Source organism: Zootoca vivipara, chromosome 17 (genome assembly GCF_963506605.1).
Source record: "Zootoca vivipara chromosome 17, rZooViv1.1, whole genome shotgun sequence".
In the NCBI taxonomy this organism is placed as follows: domain Eukaryota; kingdom Metazoa; phylum Chordata; class Lepidosauria; order Squamata; family Lacertidae; genus Zootoca; species Zootoca vivipara.
In genome coordinates, this window is record NC_083292.1 from 33,189,759 (window position 1) to 33,204,704 (window position 14,946).

Below are 14,946 nucleotides of genomic sequence, written 5' to 3' on the forward strand. Positions count from 1 at the left end.
AGGCAGTATGTGGACCGAGACTCCAGAAGTGCAAGCTGGATTTCGAAAGGGCAGAGGAACCAGAGACCAAATAGCAAACATGCGCTGGATTATGGAGAAAGCTAGAGAGTTCCAGAAAAACGTCTACTTCTGCTTCATTGACTATGCAAAAGCCTTTGACTGTGTCGACCACAGCAAACTATGGCAAGTTCTTAAAGAAATGGGAGTGCCTGATCACCTCATCTGTCTCCTGAGAAATCTCTATGTGGGACAAGAAGCTACAGTTAGAACTGGATATGGAACAACTGATTGGTTCAAAATTGGGAAAGGAGTACGACAAGGTTGTATATTGTCTCCCTGCTTATTTAACTTATATGCAGAATTCATCATGCGAAAGGCTGGACTAGATGAATCCCAAGCCGGAATTAAGATTGCCGGAAGAAATATCAACAACCTCAGATATGCAGATGACACAACCTTGATGGCAGAAAGCGAGGAGGAATTAAAGAACCTTTTAATGAGGGTGAAAGAGGAGAGCGCAAAATATGGTCTGAAGCTCAACATCAAAAAAACCAAGATCATGGCCACTGGTCCCATCACCTCCTGGCAAATAGAAGGGGAAGAAATGGAGGCAGTGAGAGATTTTACTTTCTTGGGCTCCTTGATCACTGCAGATGGTGACAGCAGTCACGAAATTAAAAGACGCCTGCTTCTTGGGAGAAAAGCAATGACAAACCTAGACAGCATCTTAAAAAGCAGAGACATCACTTTGCCGACAAAGGTCCGTATAGTTAAAGCTATGGTTTTCCCAGTAGTGATGTATGGAAGTGAGAGCTGGACCATGAAGAAGGCTGATCGTCGAAGAATTGATGCTTTTGAATTATGGTGCTGGAGGAGACTCTTGAGAGTCCCATGGACTGCTAGAAGATCAAACCTATCCATTCTTAAGGAAATCAGCCCTGAGTGCTCCCTGGAAGGACAGATCGTGAAGCTGAGGCTCCAATACTTTGGCCACCTCATGAGAAGAGAAGAATCCTTGGAAAAGACCCTGATGTTGGGAAAGATTGAGGGCACTAGGAGAAGGGGACGACAGAGGACAAGATGGTTGGACAGTGTTCTCGAAGCTACGAACATGAGTTTGACCAAACTGCGGGAGGCAGTGCAAGACAGGAGTGCCTGGCGTGCTATGGTCCATGGGGTCACGAAGAGTCGGACACGACTAAACGACTAAACAACAACACAACCTGCCTTGGTCAGACCACACACCTGGAATACTGTATCCAGTTCTGGGCACCACAATTTAGGAAGGATGTTGACAAGCTGAAAGGTGTGCACAAGGGGGCAACCAAAATGACCGAGGGCCTGGAAACCCAAGTCTTACGAGGAGCAGTTGATGGAGTTGGGTATGTTCAGCCAGGGAAAGAGGAGACTGAAAGGGGACAGGCTAGCCTCCTCTTCCAATATTTCAAGGGCTGCCACATGGAAGATTTTTCTTGTTTTCTCCAGCTTCAAGTTATAGCAAAGGAGATTTTCACCAAGCATCAGAAAAAACTTCCCAACAGTAAGAGCTGTTTGATACTGGCCATCTGTCACGGATGCTTATTTGAGATTCCTGCATTGCAGGGGATTGGACTAGATGGCCCTTGGGGTCCCTTACAACTCTATAATTTGATGATTTATTGACTTGGTGGGCCTTTGGCCTGATCCAGCAGAGCTCTTGTGCTGGTGGAGTCACCCAGTGAAAATCGATGGTGCCCCCTGATTCAAGGACGGCCTAAGAAAGTTCTTGTCCTGCACTATGGATGCAGAATCCGCCCGTCCCATTCAACGTGGCCAACAGCTAGGGATAATGGCAGTTGCTGCATAGCAACATCTACGCATTTCTCCTCCCCTCACTTGAAAATCACAGGTGGTCTGAGCAGTAGGCTTTTTTGCCTCCTGTAGATGTGCTAAACATTGCATTTTAAAATTGTATTTTATTGCTTATCTATTTCTTACACTGATATTCTATTCACATTCCACGGAATTCAAATTGCAACGCAATAAAAAAAATGCAATCTAAGAAAGAAAAGAAGCAACAATTCTTTATTTTATTTTATTTTTTAAACTCTCAATAAGGATGTTTAATGCCCACGGACAACCTCAGCAAAGCTTTAAAGGCCGCCAAGGGTCGATGGACCACAGTATGGGAACTTCCTGGATCTCGAAATTTCCTGGGGAGGAAAGGCCGGTCTGGACCCTTTCGACAGCCGTCTCCCCCCAAACAACAGGTTTCGATCCGACTTATGAGGTTGGCGACGAAGAGTGAAAGCAAGTCGTCTGGCAGAGGTTGGATCACAGAGGTTTATTGGGCCCGGCTGGGCCCCCACCCCAATGATTCTGGAATGAACGAGAGGGTCGAGTCTGAGGGGGCGACAGGGACGGTCTGGGTCCAGCGAGGTACAAAAACAACGGTCCGTTTGGAGAAGGCAGAGCAGGTCCCCGGAGCTCACTCCTCTTCCTCCTCTTCTTCTTCCTCGAGGGCGATGGCGCGAGGGCCGCCATGCCGGGGCTGCTGCTTCTGGACTGAGACGATGCCAGTGAGGAGAGCGTAGCCGACCATTGCCACCAGGCCCACCAGCACCGACAGGACCTGGTTGCGGCGCTTGTACGGCTCCTCCTCAGCGTCGCTCCCATCCCCGGCGGCTGCCTTGGGGACGCTGGGCGGCGGGTCGCCTGAGGGAGAGAACCGGCGTGGCCGTCAGGGGGAAGAATCGCAACATGACGTAGGCAAGGTGGCGGAGGCGTGGCGGCTGAGGTGACTCATCGGTCAGAGCAGGGCTGGGGAAGCTGCCCAGACGCAGCTAGACTCCAGCTCCCATCATTCCTGGCCGCTGGGAGGCAGGGAACATTCTGGTACTACAACTCCCATCGTCGCTAGCCAGGGCTGATGGGAGTTGGAGTCCAAAAGCGACTGGAGGTTCTCCCTAGCTATGGGAAGAAGGGGGTGAAATCCCATTTCCCATGGGCCTCCCTTCCCAGCAAGTTACCAACACGCCGTACTGGCTTCAGTGCCTGATTAAAACATTTTTGCTTAGGCAAGTTATCCAGACATGCAGAAATCATTTTATTTCTTTTTAAGCTACCATTGGTTTTAAAAATCGCCGTTTGGAATATTTTCAACACCTGCTTTTATCTTTTCTTGATAATAATTTATTGTTATTATTATTCTTTATATGACACCCATCTGATTGGGGCGCTGCAAACCACTTCGAGGGGGGTTGTTGTTGTTGTTTCTCAAAAAAAGAAATATTGGTATATAAAAGTTGTTAAATAAAAATAAGACCCCCTGCTGGTCGCCCTCAAGATCAGACCTGCTGAAGGTAATGCACATGACTAACTTAAGGGCCATTCATTTCAATGGGTCTCCTTCTGAGTGGAAACTAAGAAACAAGCCTAAATTCCTAAAATGATGCATTACATAAGAAATCAGTCAATGGAATTAAGATACCTGATTTGCCAGCGTCATGGTTAAGAGAGTCAGACTAAGATTAGGGAGAGACCAGGGTTCAAATCCCCACCCTGCCCGTGAAAAGTCGCTGGGTGCCTCCCAGCCTAACCTACCCCACAGGGTTGCTGTGGGGATTAAATAAGAAATGGGGCAGAGAACCATGTACGCCACCTTGAGCTCACTGGAGTAGGCAAGATATAAACGCTTTATATATCCCTCGCCGCGAGAAATGAAGTTGACAGGGCAGAGGGCCTTCTCAGTAGTGGCGCCCGCTCTCTGGAAGGCCCTCCTGTCAGATGTCAAGGAAATAGACAGCTTTTTGACTTTTAGAAGACACTTGTGTAGGGAAGTTTTTAATGTTCGATGTTTTATTATGCTTTTATATTTGTTGGAAGCCGCTTAGAGTTGCTGGGGCAACCTAGCCAGATGAGCTGGGTACAAATAATAAAGTTATTCTTAAAGTTATCGTATTATTGGCAATTAGAAGTAATGAATTTTCCAGCGCCATCTTGATCTTTTGCCAATTTCCCCCCGGGCCGCCTGGGTTTTGATGTGGTCCCTTCCTCCTCTCCCACCCTGGGTCCCTTTCTCACCCCCCCCCCTTAGGCGACAGAACCAAGCACCCACCTTCATCCCAGGGGAAGTAGAGACTTAAGATGGACGTGCAATAATTGCAGAGGTTCGGGAGGGACTTGAGATGCTGCTGGAACTTCGCGTTGGGAAGCTTCGCTTTCAGGAGCGGGGCCAAGTGGCTGAAGACAATGGCGTCCAGGGAGGCAGGCCTGAAAAGAGAAGGAGGGAGGAAGGAAGGAAAGAAAGAAAGAACAGAAGAGGTGAGGGAATCCCAGCAGGGCAAGTGGCAAAGGCTAACCCTCTCCTGTCAGCAGTGTGGTGGACTTGGGAGTCCAAGGTTCAAATCCTGTGGCTGACACACTAGTCTGTCTGCAGTTTTATAAACCACAACCCAAATTACCAAAATGCTGCACAATGAAAAGATTAAATGGGTATTAAATAAGGAGGGAAAGAGAACCATACATGTAATGAATTATTACTGTATTATTAGTCGTACCTTGGATCCCGAACGCCTTGCAAGTTGAACGTTTGGGCTCCCGAACGCCACAAACCCGGAAGCGAGTGTTCCAGTTTGCGAACGTTCTTTGGAACCCAAATGTTGTCTGGCGGGGCTTCCGATTGGCTGCAGGAGCTTCCTGCAGCCAATCAGAAGCCGCACTTTGGTTTCCAAATGTTATGGAAGTCGAACGGACCTCCGGAACGGATTTCGTTTGACTTCCAAGGTACGAATGTATTATTATTATTATTATTATTATTATTATTATTATTATTATTACTACTACTACTATTACCACATGTGCCACCTTGAGCTCCTTGGAGGAACAGGTTGCCTATAAATGCAGTAAATAAATGGCAAGCGTCGCCAGTGTTTGGCTAAATTAATGTGAAAGAAGACAGTGCCTCCAAGCATGGGCAGAGTGCGTTCCCACTCATGGCAGAGTCAATAAAGAACTTCAGGGATTCCAAATCCTAAGGGGACTTCGCACGCTCTCACGGGAGCCTATACTTCCGCTCACAAACGGGAAACTTACGAGTCTCCAAAAAAGAACTTCTGCCTGCCAAGGCGTTGGGACAGCAGGGTCAGGCACTCGCGGGCTTCCCGGTACAGCTGTGGGGCACAGGGAGAGAAAAACGTTGTCGGGCTGCGACCCTTGCCATTCTCAAGCGCTGCCCCTAACTTCCCAGACACCTTACCCCCATAAGAACCGCCTGCTTCTTTGGGCTGCGGAAATGACCCTCTGTCCAGGCAAGCAAGAGGCAAAGATCAGAGTTCAAGGACTGCCCTAGGGAGTGTGAATCGGGGCCAGCAGAGGGTGTGGCCCTGGGGAAAGGAGGCGGGGCCATGGAAGAGTTCCGAGGGCCAGGGGGAAGGGGCGGGAGGGCCGCCTCTTAAGTTCTCCACCCCCCTGCTGTCGCTGCACATGCTTGTTGTGGCCTCGTTTTTCTGCTCCAACTGACCTCCTTCTCCAGCTCCTCTTCGTTGTCCAGGCAGTTTTCCCCACAGACCATCTGCAGCCGCTCCAGCTGCCGCTTCTGCATGCGGCCCGGGAGGAAGAAGTTCAGCGGGAAGGGGATGGCCTCCCCGTACCACTTCCGGGTGTGCTCCACATAGTTTTTGGCATCCACCCAGAACGTGTGGATCTGTCGGAGAAAAAGAAGCCTGATGGGACAACAGCTCCCTTTCCTTGTTGCTTTCTGCGTATATATCCCTCCTTACTCTCCCCACCCCTCAGTTCTCTCCCCACAACAACCCTGTGAGGTAGGTTAGGCTGAGGGGCAGAGGCTGGCTCAAGGTCACCCAGGGAGCTTCATGTCTGGATTTGAACCCTGGTCTCTCCCAGGTCGTAGTCTAGCCCTCTAACCAGGGCCGTCTTTACCCGGCGCATAGCTGCCAAGTCTCCCGTATTCCCCGGGAAACCCCCGTTTTTCTAGTTGTTCTCAGCTGAAAAAACGGATTTTTTTGTTTTTCCCCGGTTTATTTTGGCGCGGTGGCCATTTTGGAACTGGGCGGAGCATGTTCAGAAGCGACTTTTGATGCAGCTCTGCCCAGTTCCAAAATGGCTGCAGTGCGACTTCTGGCGCGGCGGCCATTTTGGAACTGGGCAAAGCAGCATCAAAAGTCGCTTCTGAGCATGCTCCGCCCAGTTCCAAAATGGCGGCAGTGCTACTTCCTGTCTGCTACTTCCGGTCCAATCCCTTATTTCTCCCACAGGAACTTAGTAGGTATGACCCGGCGGTGTAAGGGGTGCAAGGCACCCAGGCGCCAAATTCTGGGGGCCACCAGGCGCACAGAGAGCTCTCTGGAAAGTCTCGCTCACCAAAGCCGGGAGGAGGGGGAGTGACAGGAAAGAGGGAGAGACAGACAGAAAGAGAAGGCGCCTATCTAGCGACGGGAGCGCGCACAGGCTCCGGAACCTTCCCAAGAAGTCGCCGTATATGCGCGCTTGTAAGGGCCTTCCCAGCTCCTCTAGAAATAAGGTTGCTCCCACAATGAAAGGCTGACCGAGATGGCGCTCCCACGCATGTGCACAATGACCGCCCGTCTCATCTTTCAGACACCTCCCTGTGACCATAAGCACATGCGTGGAGTCTTTGCATCGACTCCCAATGTGTTGTCTTCTTTAGAAAAGCTGGCTTTAAACAAAAATAATAATAATAAATTCCTTTTGGAGCCGTGCAGGCGTGAGAGCTGTTTATCAAATGATAATTGTGACATAAACATAATAAAGGTTAATTTGGGGGCTAAACTAAATATGGGGGCGCTGGACAGATCTTTGTACCCGGCGGCACATATGCTAAAGACATAACCACTACACCACACTGGCTGTATCTAACCTTGCTACCTTGACCCAGGGGCTAAACGCAACATGTAACCATGTGCCTGATGCCAAGTTTGGACGCAACAGCAGCTTTGCTACTCTTTTAAGTTTCTAGTCCTCATGGTTAAGAACATAAGAAACTTTTCTTTTGGGAATTCTAGGGACAGAACCACCTAAATTGTATAGAAATTTATTTATGTATGCTACTACAGTAGCAAGAATGCTACTTGCCCCAAAGTGGAAAGAAACAGAAGTCTCAGCAGAGGAAGAACAGATACAAAAACTTATGGAATATGCGGAAATGGCGAAACTTACCAGAAGAATAAGAAATCAGGATAACTTTTTTTTTATAAAAGAATGGAAATGGTTTATTGAATATTTACAGATAAATTGCAAACAGAATAAAAACATTAGCAGGATTATTGTAATAACCTGCGGCTTCGTAGGAGTATATATTTAAAGCGGATAATTAAATGAGCCAGTTAAATGAATTTGGATACGCAGAAGATATTAAAAAATAAATTTAAGGAACCGCAGAAAGAGGGGGAAGGAAGTCAAACTTTGAAATGTTAAATTGATTGTGAAACTAATGAAAAATATAAACTTGAAAAGTATAAATAAAAACTTTAAAAAAAAAAGAACGTAAGAAACTTCTGGATTAGGCCAATGGCCTATCTAGTCTTGACATCCTGTTCTTACAGTGGCCAGCCAAATACCTGAGTGAAACATGCAAGCAGGATCCGAACACAAGACCACTCTCCTCTCCTGAAGTGTCCAGCAAGTAGTATTCAGAACTATTACTGCCTCCAGCCATTCAGGCAAAGCATAGCCATTATAGGTAGCAGCCACTGACAGTCTCGTCCTCTGGGAATCTCTGCAATCCTCTTTTTGGCCATCACTGCCTCCTGTGGCAGCGAGTTCCATAGTTTAACTATGTGCTGCTGCAAGAAGAAGCCGGGGGGGGGGTTGGGTTGTGTGTGTGTGTGTGTGTGTGTGTGGCTGCATAATCTATTGTTTTTATTCATTCAAACTCGGCTTCCCTTTCCTGCATGAAAGGGAAAGTCAGACCCGTCAGTCACAAACACAGCCAGGCAGCCTGCTTTGGCTCTGAACCCACAAGCCTGGAGTGTAGGGTGCTTGCCCCCCCCCCGATCGACGCAGCAACTTCTCCCACCTGCCCCAACTCACCAGCACAGGCAGGAGCTTCTCCTGCAACAGGGAAACGAAGGCGAGCGTGTCGGCCCCCTGCCTAGCCGAGAGGTCGTAGTCTGCGTTGAATTTCTGCAGGGGGGTGGGAAGAGAGGATCAGAGCAAGAACGGACGTTTCCCCCCCCCCCAGTTCCCTCAGGATCTGGCATGGGGAGGGGGGGCTACTGGCACATTTGGGCTCATGTGGTAGGGTTTTATTATTATTTATGTTTAATTAAAGGTAAAGGGACCCCTGACCATTAGGCCCAGTCGCGGACGACTCTGGGGTTGTGGCGCTCATCTCGCTTTACTGGCCGAGGGAGGTGGCGTACAGCTTCCGGGTCATGTGGCCAGCATAACTAATCCGCTTCTGGTGAACCAGAGCAGCACAAGGAATTGCCGTTTACCGTACCTTCCCACCGGAGCGGTACCTATTTATCTACTTGCACTTTGACGTGCTTTCGAACTGCTAGGTTGGCAGGAGCTGGGACCGAGCAACGGGAGCTCATCCCGTCGCGGGGATTCGAACCACCAACCTTTCGATCAGCAAGCCCTAGGCTCTGTGGTTTAGAGCACGGGGCCACCCATCAAATTATTATCAGGTTGTTGTTGTGTAGTTGTTGTTAAAGGTAAAGGGACCCCTGACCATTAGGTCCAGTTGTGACCGACTCTGGGGTTGCGCGCTCATCTCGCATTATAGGCCGAGGGAGCCGGCGTATAGTTTCCAGGTCATGTGGCCAGCATGACAAAGCCGCTTCTGGCGAACCAGAGCAGCACACGGAAACGCCGTTTACCTTCCCGCTGTAGCGGTTCCTATTTATCTACTTGCATTTTGATGTGCTTTCGAACTGCTAGGTTGGCAGGAGCAGGGACCGAGCAACGGGAGCTCACCCCGTCGTGGGGATTCGAACCGCTGACCTTCTGATCAGCAAGCCCTAGGCTCAGTGGTTTAACCCACAGAGCCACCTGGTTCCCTACAGAGCCACCTTTTTGTTATAGCACCCTTTATCAAAATCACAGGGCAGTGTTTGTTTGTTTAATTAAATTTGTACACCGCCCAATATAGCTGCAGGTCTCAGTGCGGTTACAACAAAATTTCACGAAATAAAAAACACAAAATAAATAAAAACGAAAACAACCGAATTAACACCCCCCTCACCAACGCATTTTAAAAGGGCCTTGGGTGTCTATCAGTGCTAGAGAGGTTGGGCAACTGTGATTTCAGAATCAGGGGGGACTCCTTACCTTTGCCCCCACCCGACCACGATTGCCCCAGAGGCGATCCCAAGGAGGCTGTAAGGGAGGTACCTGTTTCCTGAGGTGGGTGATGATCTGCTGAGTGTCTGAAATGATGCCTTCATCTTTTGTCTTCAGTGCTGGGAGGGTCCCTGCAAACAGACAACGACAGAGGCAGGTTGCTTCCCAGGCACAGTTAGGAGAGGTGGGTTTCAGCCCTGAAGCCCTTCACAAGTGACCCCACTGAATCAGGGAGTGTCGCAAAAAGGAAAAGTTATGGGCAAATGATACCTTTGATGACAAAGGCAGACACAGTGCCTATGGCCCCAGGGCTGGTTCTCCTTAATTTGTATATGTTGCAAATCAGGGGAAAAAAGAATTCATAACACATCTGTTAACCGCTGCAAGTGCAACCATTGCCAGGACATGGAAATGATTCAATATGGACCAATGTCATAATGCAACTGGGCAAACAGCATTATTGGAAAACGAGACACAAAAATTAAAAGGAGCAAGAGGCCAAAAGAAACGCAACCATTTTTACGCAATCTGGGGTGACTTCAATTACACAAATAATGAGGCATGTGGGAGAGCAGTACCCATCGTCTACCGCACAGTTTGGTGTGCACGAAGCACATATTTTAATTATTATTTTTTGCTCCTTCCTCCCGCCTTCATATAAACACCTGTAGATCGTAATTGCTGTTGATACAAAACCTCTCTCTTTGTAGTCAACAATCCAAACCAACATATGTTGCGATGCATTGTTTTGTGTCCGTTAAAACTGGGATGGTTTTGGTATATATACTTCGACATAACTTTGTTAGTGCATTTGAAGACGTTTCACTGAGTGATTGCCATTGCATTATTTTTTATTTTCATTTTGCGTAATCATTGCATGCCGTATGCTCTAATAAAAAGTAAAACGAAGAATAAGGTTTGGCCAAGGGCCCATCTAGTCCAGCATCCTGTTCTCACAGCGGCCGACCAGCTGCCTCTTGGAAAACCCACAAGCAGAACCAGAGCACAAGAGCCCTCTCCCCTCCTGTGATTTCCAGATGCTGGTGTTCTGAAACATTACTAACAACCACCTGTGCAGAAAGGAGGAGGCAGACGCCCTTCAATTTCCGTGCTTCCCATGAAAATCTTACCTGAGGGGCTTCGCCAAGGATTTGTGATTTTGTGAACCTTGAGGGGTGCACCTGTGAAACGGGCGTAAGTCTGGAAAGGAGGGGGGGGAACAAGCTGAGCTTTGTGTAGTGTGTTTATTTTTTACATTCCCTCAAGGAGCTCAGAGTGGCTTATAAAATCCCCTCTCCCCACTACAACAATCTTGTGAGGTAGGCAAGGCTGTGAAGGAGTAAGCGACCAAGCACGCATACAGTGAGCTCCATGGCTGAACGCCGGTCTTCCCAACCCTAATTCGCACAACACATTTAAAGTGGTATGATAACCCGTGGCTTCCCCCGCACCAAAGAATTCTGGGAGCTGTAGTTTGTTAAAAGATTGTTAAGGGATGAAGAGAATTGTTTGGAGGAGACACCTATTCTGGAACTACAATTCCCAGAGTGGTTTAACAATCCATCCCTCTCTCTGGGGAACTCTGGGAATTATAGCTCCATGACAGACATCCCCAAACTTCGGCCCTCCAGATGCTTTGGACTACAATTCCCATCATCCCTGACCACTGGTCCTGTTAGCTAGGGATCATGGGAGTTGTAGGCCAAAACATCTGGAGGGCCGCAGTTTGGGGATGCCTGCTCCATGAGGAGAACTGGGGTATCCTGACAACTCTGAGCACTCTTAACAAACTACAGCTCCCAGAATTCTTTGGGGGAACCCATGACCAATCAACCCAATGGCCCATCTAGCTCTCACTAAGGGCAACCGGTTGCCCCAATGGGAAGCCCACAAGCTGGACCCGGGTGCAACAGCAGCTGTCTCTCCACTTGTGGTTTCCAATAACTGTTAAGTCTAATGTGGTAGAGCCTCCGTTAATCTGTCAAATCAGCAGATTAAAAAGAAACTTTTAAAGATATGATTGCAAGGGGGAGGCTACAAACAAGCCTAAGAGCCACCCCAGGGGGAAAAATAAACCCAAAGCCAGTGACTAAATCACAGCTATAAACACAGCACTGGCCCATAATTGTCTAAAAGACCTTTAGCCATATGGTGGAAGGTCACGAAGAAAAGGGAGAAAGTTTAAGGGTTACATATTCCTTTAAAATGTTAACAACCCTCTGGGAATTGCAGGTCTGCTTGCCAACCTTTTCTGTTTTCTTAAACTGGCCCTGCTCCTTAATTTTAAAAAGGCGGGGAAGGGAGAAACCGTCATCCTTGGCGCTTTGCTTTATAATAACCTGCTTTGCTTAGGGGCTTCGAAAGCTCCAACGCTGCCGACTTTCTGCCTGCTAAAAAGCACCGGAGCAGCGCTGGAGAGTGAAGTTGGCCCAGGGAAAGGGCGAAGAGCAGCCAGGAGGTAAAGACGTGGCCACTCGCCTTTCCCCCAGGTCCTCCCCACCATGCCAGGGGGAAGAGGCAGAGGCTGCGTCCCAAAGGGCAAAGCTTTTGGGGAGAGCCTGCGGCGCCCGCGTTTGGGGAGGGGGGGTCCCCTGCTCGACGCCGCACGCTCTCCAAGGCTCACCAAAACGGCCAGGCAGTCGGGATCCACCGACGGCAACCCCCAGCCGCCAGCCCAGCAGTACAGCTCCATGGGCGCCGCCATGTTGCAGCCCTTCCGACCCGGAACAACACGCTTAGAGGGAAAGAGGGGGGTAGAAAAGAGAAGTCACTCCGATTCCGTGCAGTCTCTGCGCGCAAAAGCGTGCGCTCTGCGCTTCGGGCGCAGCGGAAAAACGGCCCCGATCGCAGCGCGGGAATTCAACCCGGTTCTGCGTTCGATGGCGAAGGGGGAGCTTTCCCCTCGACTTTCTCTTGCTTCAAACAGCGCGCTCTTCCTAGTCACGGTCTACCCAGGAGTAAGCCCCACTGAGTTTGGAGAGGCTGCTTGCTTTCTCGGGGAAGGGGAACTAGGATCGCAGACTTCTTCCCCCAAAGTGGCCACACACATCATTAAAAGCTCATGGCTTCCCCCATAGGTGCCAGTTCTCACCGTGAAATTGTTACAGTAAGTGCCACACTTTTAACATTTGGGGAAGTGCTGGTACTGCGTACCCTTGAGTACCCCCAGAAAAAAGCACTTATTATTAGTTAGTTAGTTAATTTATTGTTACGGTTCTCGACCAGCACACACATTTATACATCAAACAATCCAAAATACAATCTAAAATATATACAATAAATATTATTATTATTATTATTATTATTATTATTATTATTAGTGTTTAGATCTGGCCTTTTATCCCCAGGATTCAAGGTGGCTTCCAACATTTGCAAACAACCTTATAAAATACAAAGTAAAAAAAGCAAACTAAGCTGATTGACATCTGATACCCTTTAAAAATGTGTTGCAGAAGGGGAGGTTATTGGGTTGTCTTTGTTTTTGTTTTTATTGCATACAGTATCTTGTGTTTTTTATATTGTGATTTTATGTTGTGAACCGCCCTGAGATCTACGGGTATACGGTGGTATACAAATTCAATTTAAAAAAATAGAAAAAAGCTACAGGTGAAACTCGGAAAATTAGAATATCATCAAAAAGTGCATTTATTTCAGTACACAACTTAAAAGGTGAAACCAATATATGAGATAGATGCATGACATGCAAAGCAAGATATGTCAAGCCTTAATTTGTTGTAATTGTAATTGTAATTATTTGTTGTTAGGCGGGTCAATTATAAATGGAATGTAATTAATGAAATGTAATAGCAATGTTTATTTTTGTATTATTGTAACTCTTTGTTTTATTACTGTGGAATTTCCAAAGGAAAGCATTTGTAAAAATTAAAAGAAAAATAAAAAATAAAAAGTTGCATTACTGAAATAAATGCACTTTTCGACGATACTCTAATTTTCCGAGTGTCACCTGTATAATTACAACACACCAGAACACATTTAGAGCCAGCAATTCAAATGCAGTGTGATCTTGACAGCGGCCTTAATTTTCAAGGGCTGGTCTGTACAGGAAGGTTTTATGCTGCCTACAGAAGGGATAACAAGGAAGGTGCCAGTCTGGCTTCTCTCAGGAGGGAATTTCACAATGTGGGAGCAGCCACAGAAAAGGCTCTGATCTGATGTGTCACCCCTAACCGTGCTACTGATGTTGATGGATGAGGACAGAAGGCTTTTGCCTTATTTCTGAGAACCTCTACTCAGCCCCCACCACACAAATGGGGACCATAATACAGGGGTGGGGAACTTAAAGCCAGTCTCAGCACCCTTAACGAACTATAGCTCCCAGGATTCTTTGTGGGGAAGCCATGAGCGTTTTGAAGTGATGCAGTAATGCTTAAATGTACAGAGCAGTGGGGGCCTTGGTGTGTCAGAGTCAACATTCTTAGCTTCTACCTGTTTTCTTGTGTGTTACCAAAAGAGGGAACATCTCTCATTGTACAACTCCCCCCCCCCCCCGGCACAATACATGCATGCAGAGGCCATTGGATAGCTCAGTTGGTTAGAGCGTGATGGTGATAATACCGGTACCAAGGTTGTAGGTTCGATCCCCATATGGGGTTGGCATTTTCCTGCATTGCCAGGGGTTGGACTAGATGATACTCAGGGTCCCTTCCAACTCTACAATTCTATGATTCTACATTATGGACATGCCTTCTCTGACATTGGGTTGCATTGATCCTTTATGTTCATTCATTTATTGATTTCATTTATATCACACCTTTCATCCAGGGACCTCAGGGCGGCACAGATGGTTCCTCTTCCACCCCATTTCATCCTCACAGCAACCCTGTGAGGTAGGCTAGGCTGAGAGTGACTTCCCCAAGGTCACCCAGGGAACATCATGGGTAGAGTGGCCATATTCCCCAAAGTTAAAATCCGCACAAAGTTGTTTTGGGGGGCTTTTTTGGGATTTTTAAAGCATTTTTTTAAGCCCGACTTTCCATATGTCTGGGTTTCCCCGGACATTTTGCCAATTCAACGAAAACCCACCCGGATGCCGTTTTGAGAGCCCAATTCCTGGAAATGTCCAGAAAAACCCAGACATATGGCAGCCCTAATCATGTGTCTAGTAGGGAATGTGAACCCTGGACTCCCAGGTCTTAGTCCAACACTCTGACCACTCCGCCACACTGTCTCTGACTGTCCAGCTACAGTCTAAGATCAAACCTATTGCTACGGTATTAACAGACCCAAGTTAGTCATGTTCCTTCGTTTCAACGTGTCTCCCTCTGAGTAGGGCTGACATTGGACGCAACCCCTCCATTTTAACAATAACCATTCATTTTGCCCGTGGTTCAGCCAAGCACAAGTCAAAAGACAGACGCTGACTGACGTCAAGGAGGCTCTCTTGTGTTTGCAGAGGAGCGAAGGATCCAAACCAGAGGAAACAAGAACAGATTGATTTGGTTGGGGGGAGAGGGAGAGACACGCATCCTGTCCCTTTTTGCCAAGGGAGGTGAGATCCAGCTCCGAGGCTGCAGCAGATGGGCCTCTGTTCTTGTTTGAGGCAGAGAACTCAATCTCGGGGGCACCCTTGGCTCAGAAAGGAGGTGGATTTGCCCAGGCAGGCAGCCAGCACATTCCTCT

General features: G+C 48.0%; 1 protein-coding gene across 1 annotated transcript; it reads right to left on the reverse strand.

Moving 5' to 3' along the window:
- Positions 1–1,875: 1,875 nt before the first annotated feature.
- Positions 1,876–12,039, reverse strand: MTX1 (metaxin 1). The gene is made up of 8 exons (XM_035099285.2): positions 11,930–12,039; positions 10,437–10,506; positions 9,358–9,437; positions 8,050–8,142; positions 5,501–5,683; positions 5,074–5,150; positions 4,097–4,251; positions 1,876–2,694 (listed from the first exon to the last, which is right to left on the reverse strand). The coding sequence occupies exons 1-8, from the start codon at positions 12,008–12,010 to the stop codon at positions 2,468–2,470; spliced, it is 966 nt and encodes a 321-aa protein (XP_034955176.1). The 5' UTR covers positions 12,011–12,039; the 3' UTR covers positions 1,876–2,467.
- Between the last annotated feature and the right edge of the window lie 2,907 nt (positions 12,040–14,946).

Coding starts and splice junctions, on each gene's coding strand:
- MTX1 (XM_035099285.2), bottom strand. CDS start 12,010: ATGGCGGCGCCCATGGAGCTGTACTGCTGGGCTGGCGGCTGGGGGTTG. Junction 8,143..9,357: donor TCACCCACCTCAGGAAACAG/GTACCTCCCTTA, acceptor ACCCCCCTGCAG/AAATTCAACGCAGACTACGA. Junction 2,695..4,096: donor CTACTTCCCCTGGGATGAAG/GTGGGTGCTTGG, acceptor TCTCTCCCTCAG/GCGACCCGCCGCCCAGCGTC.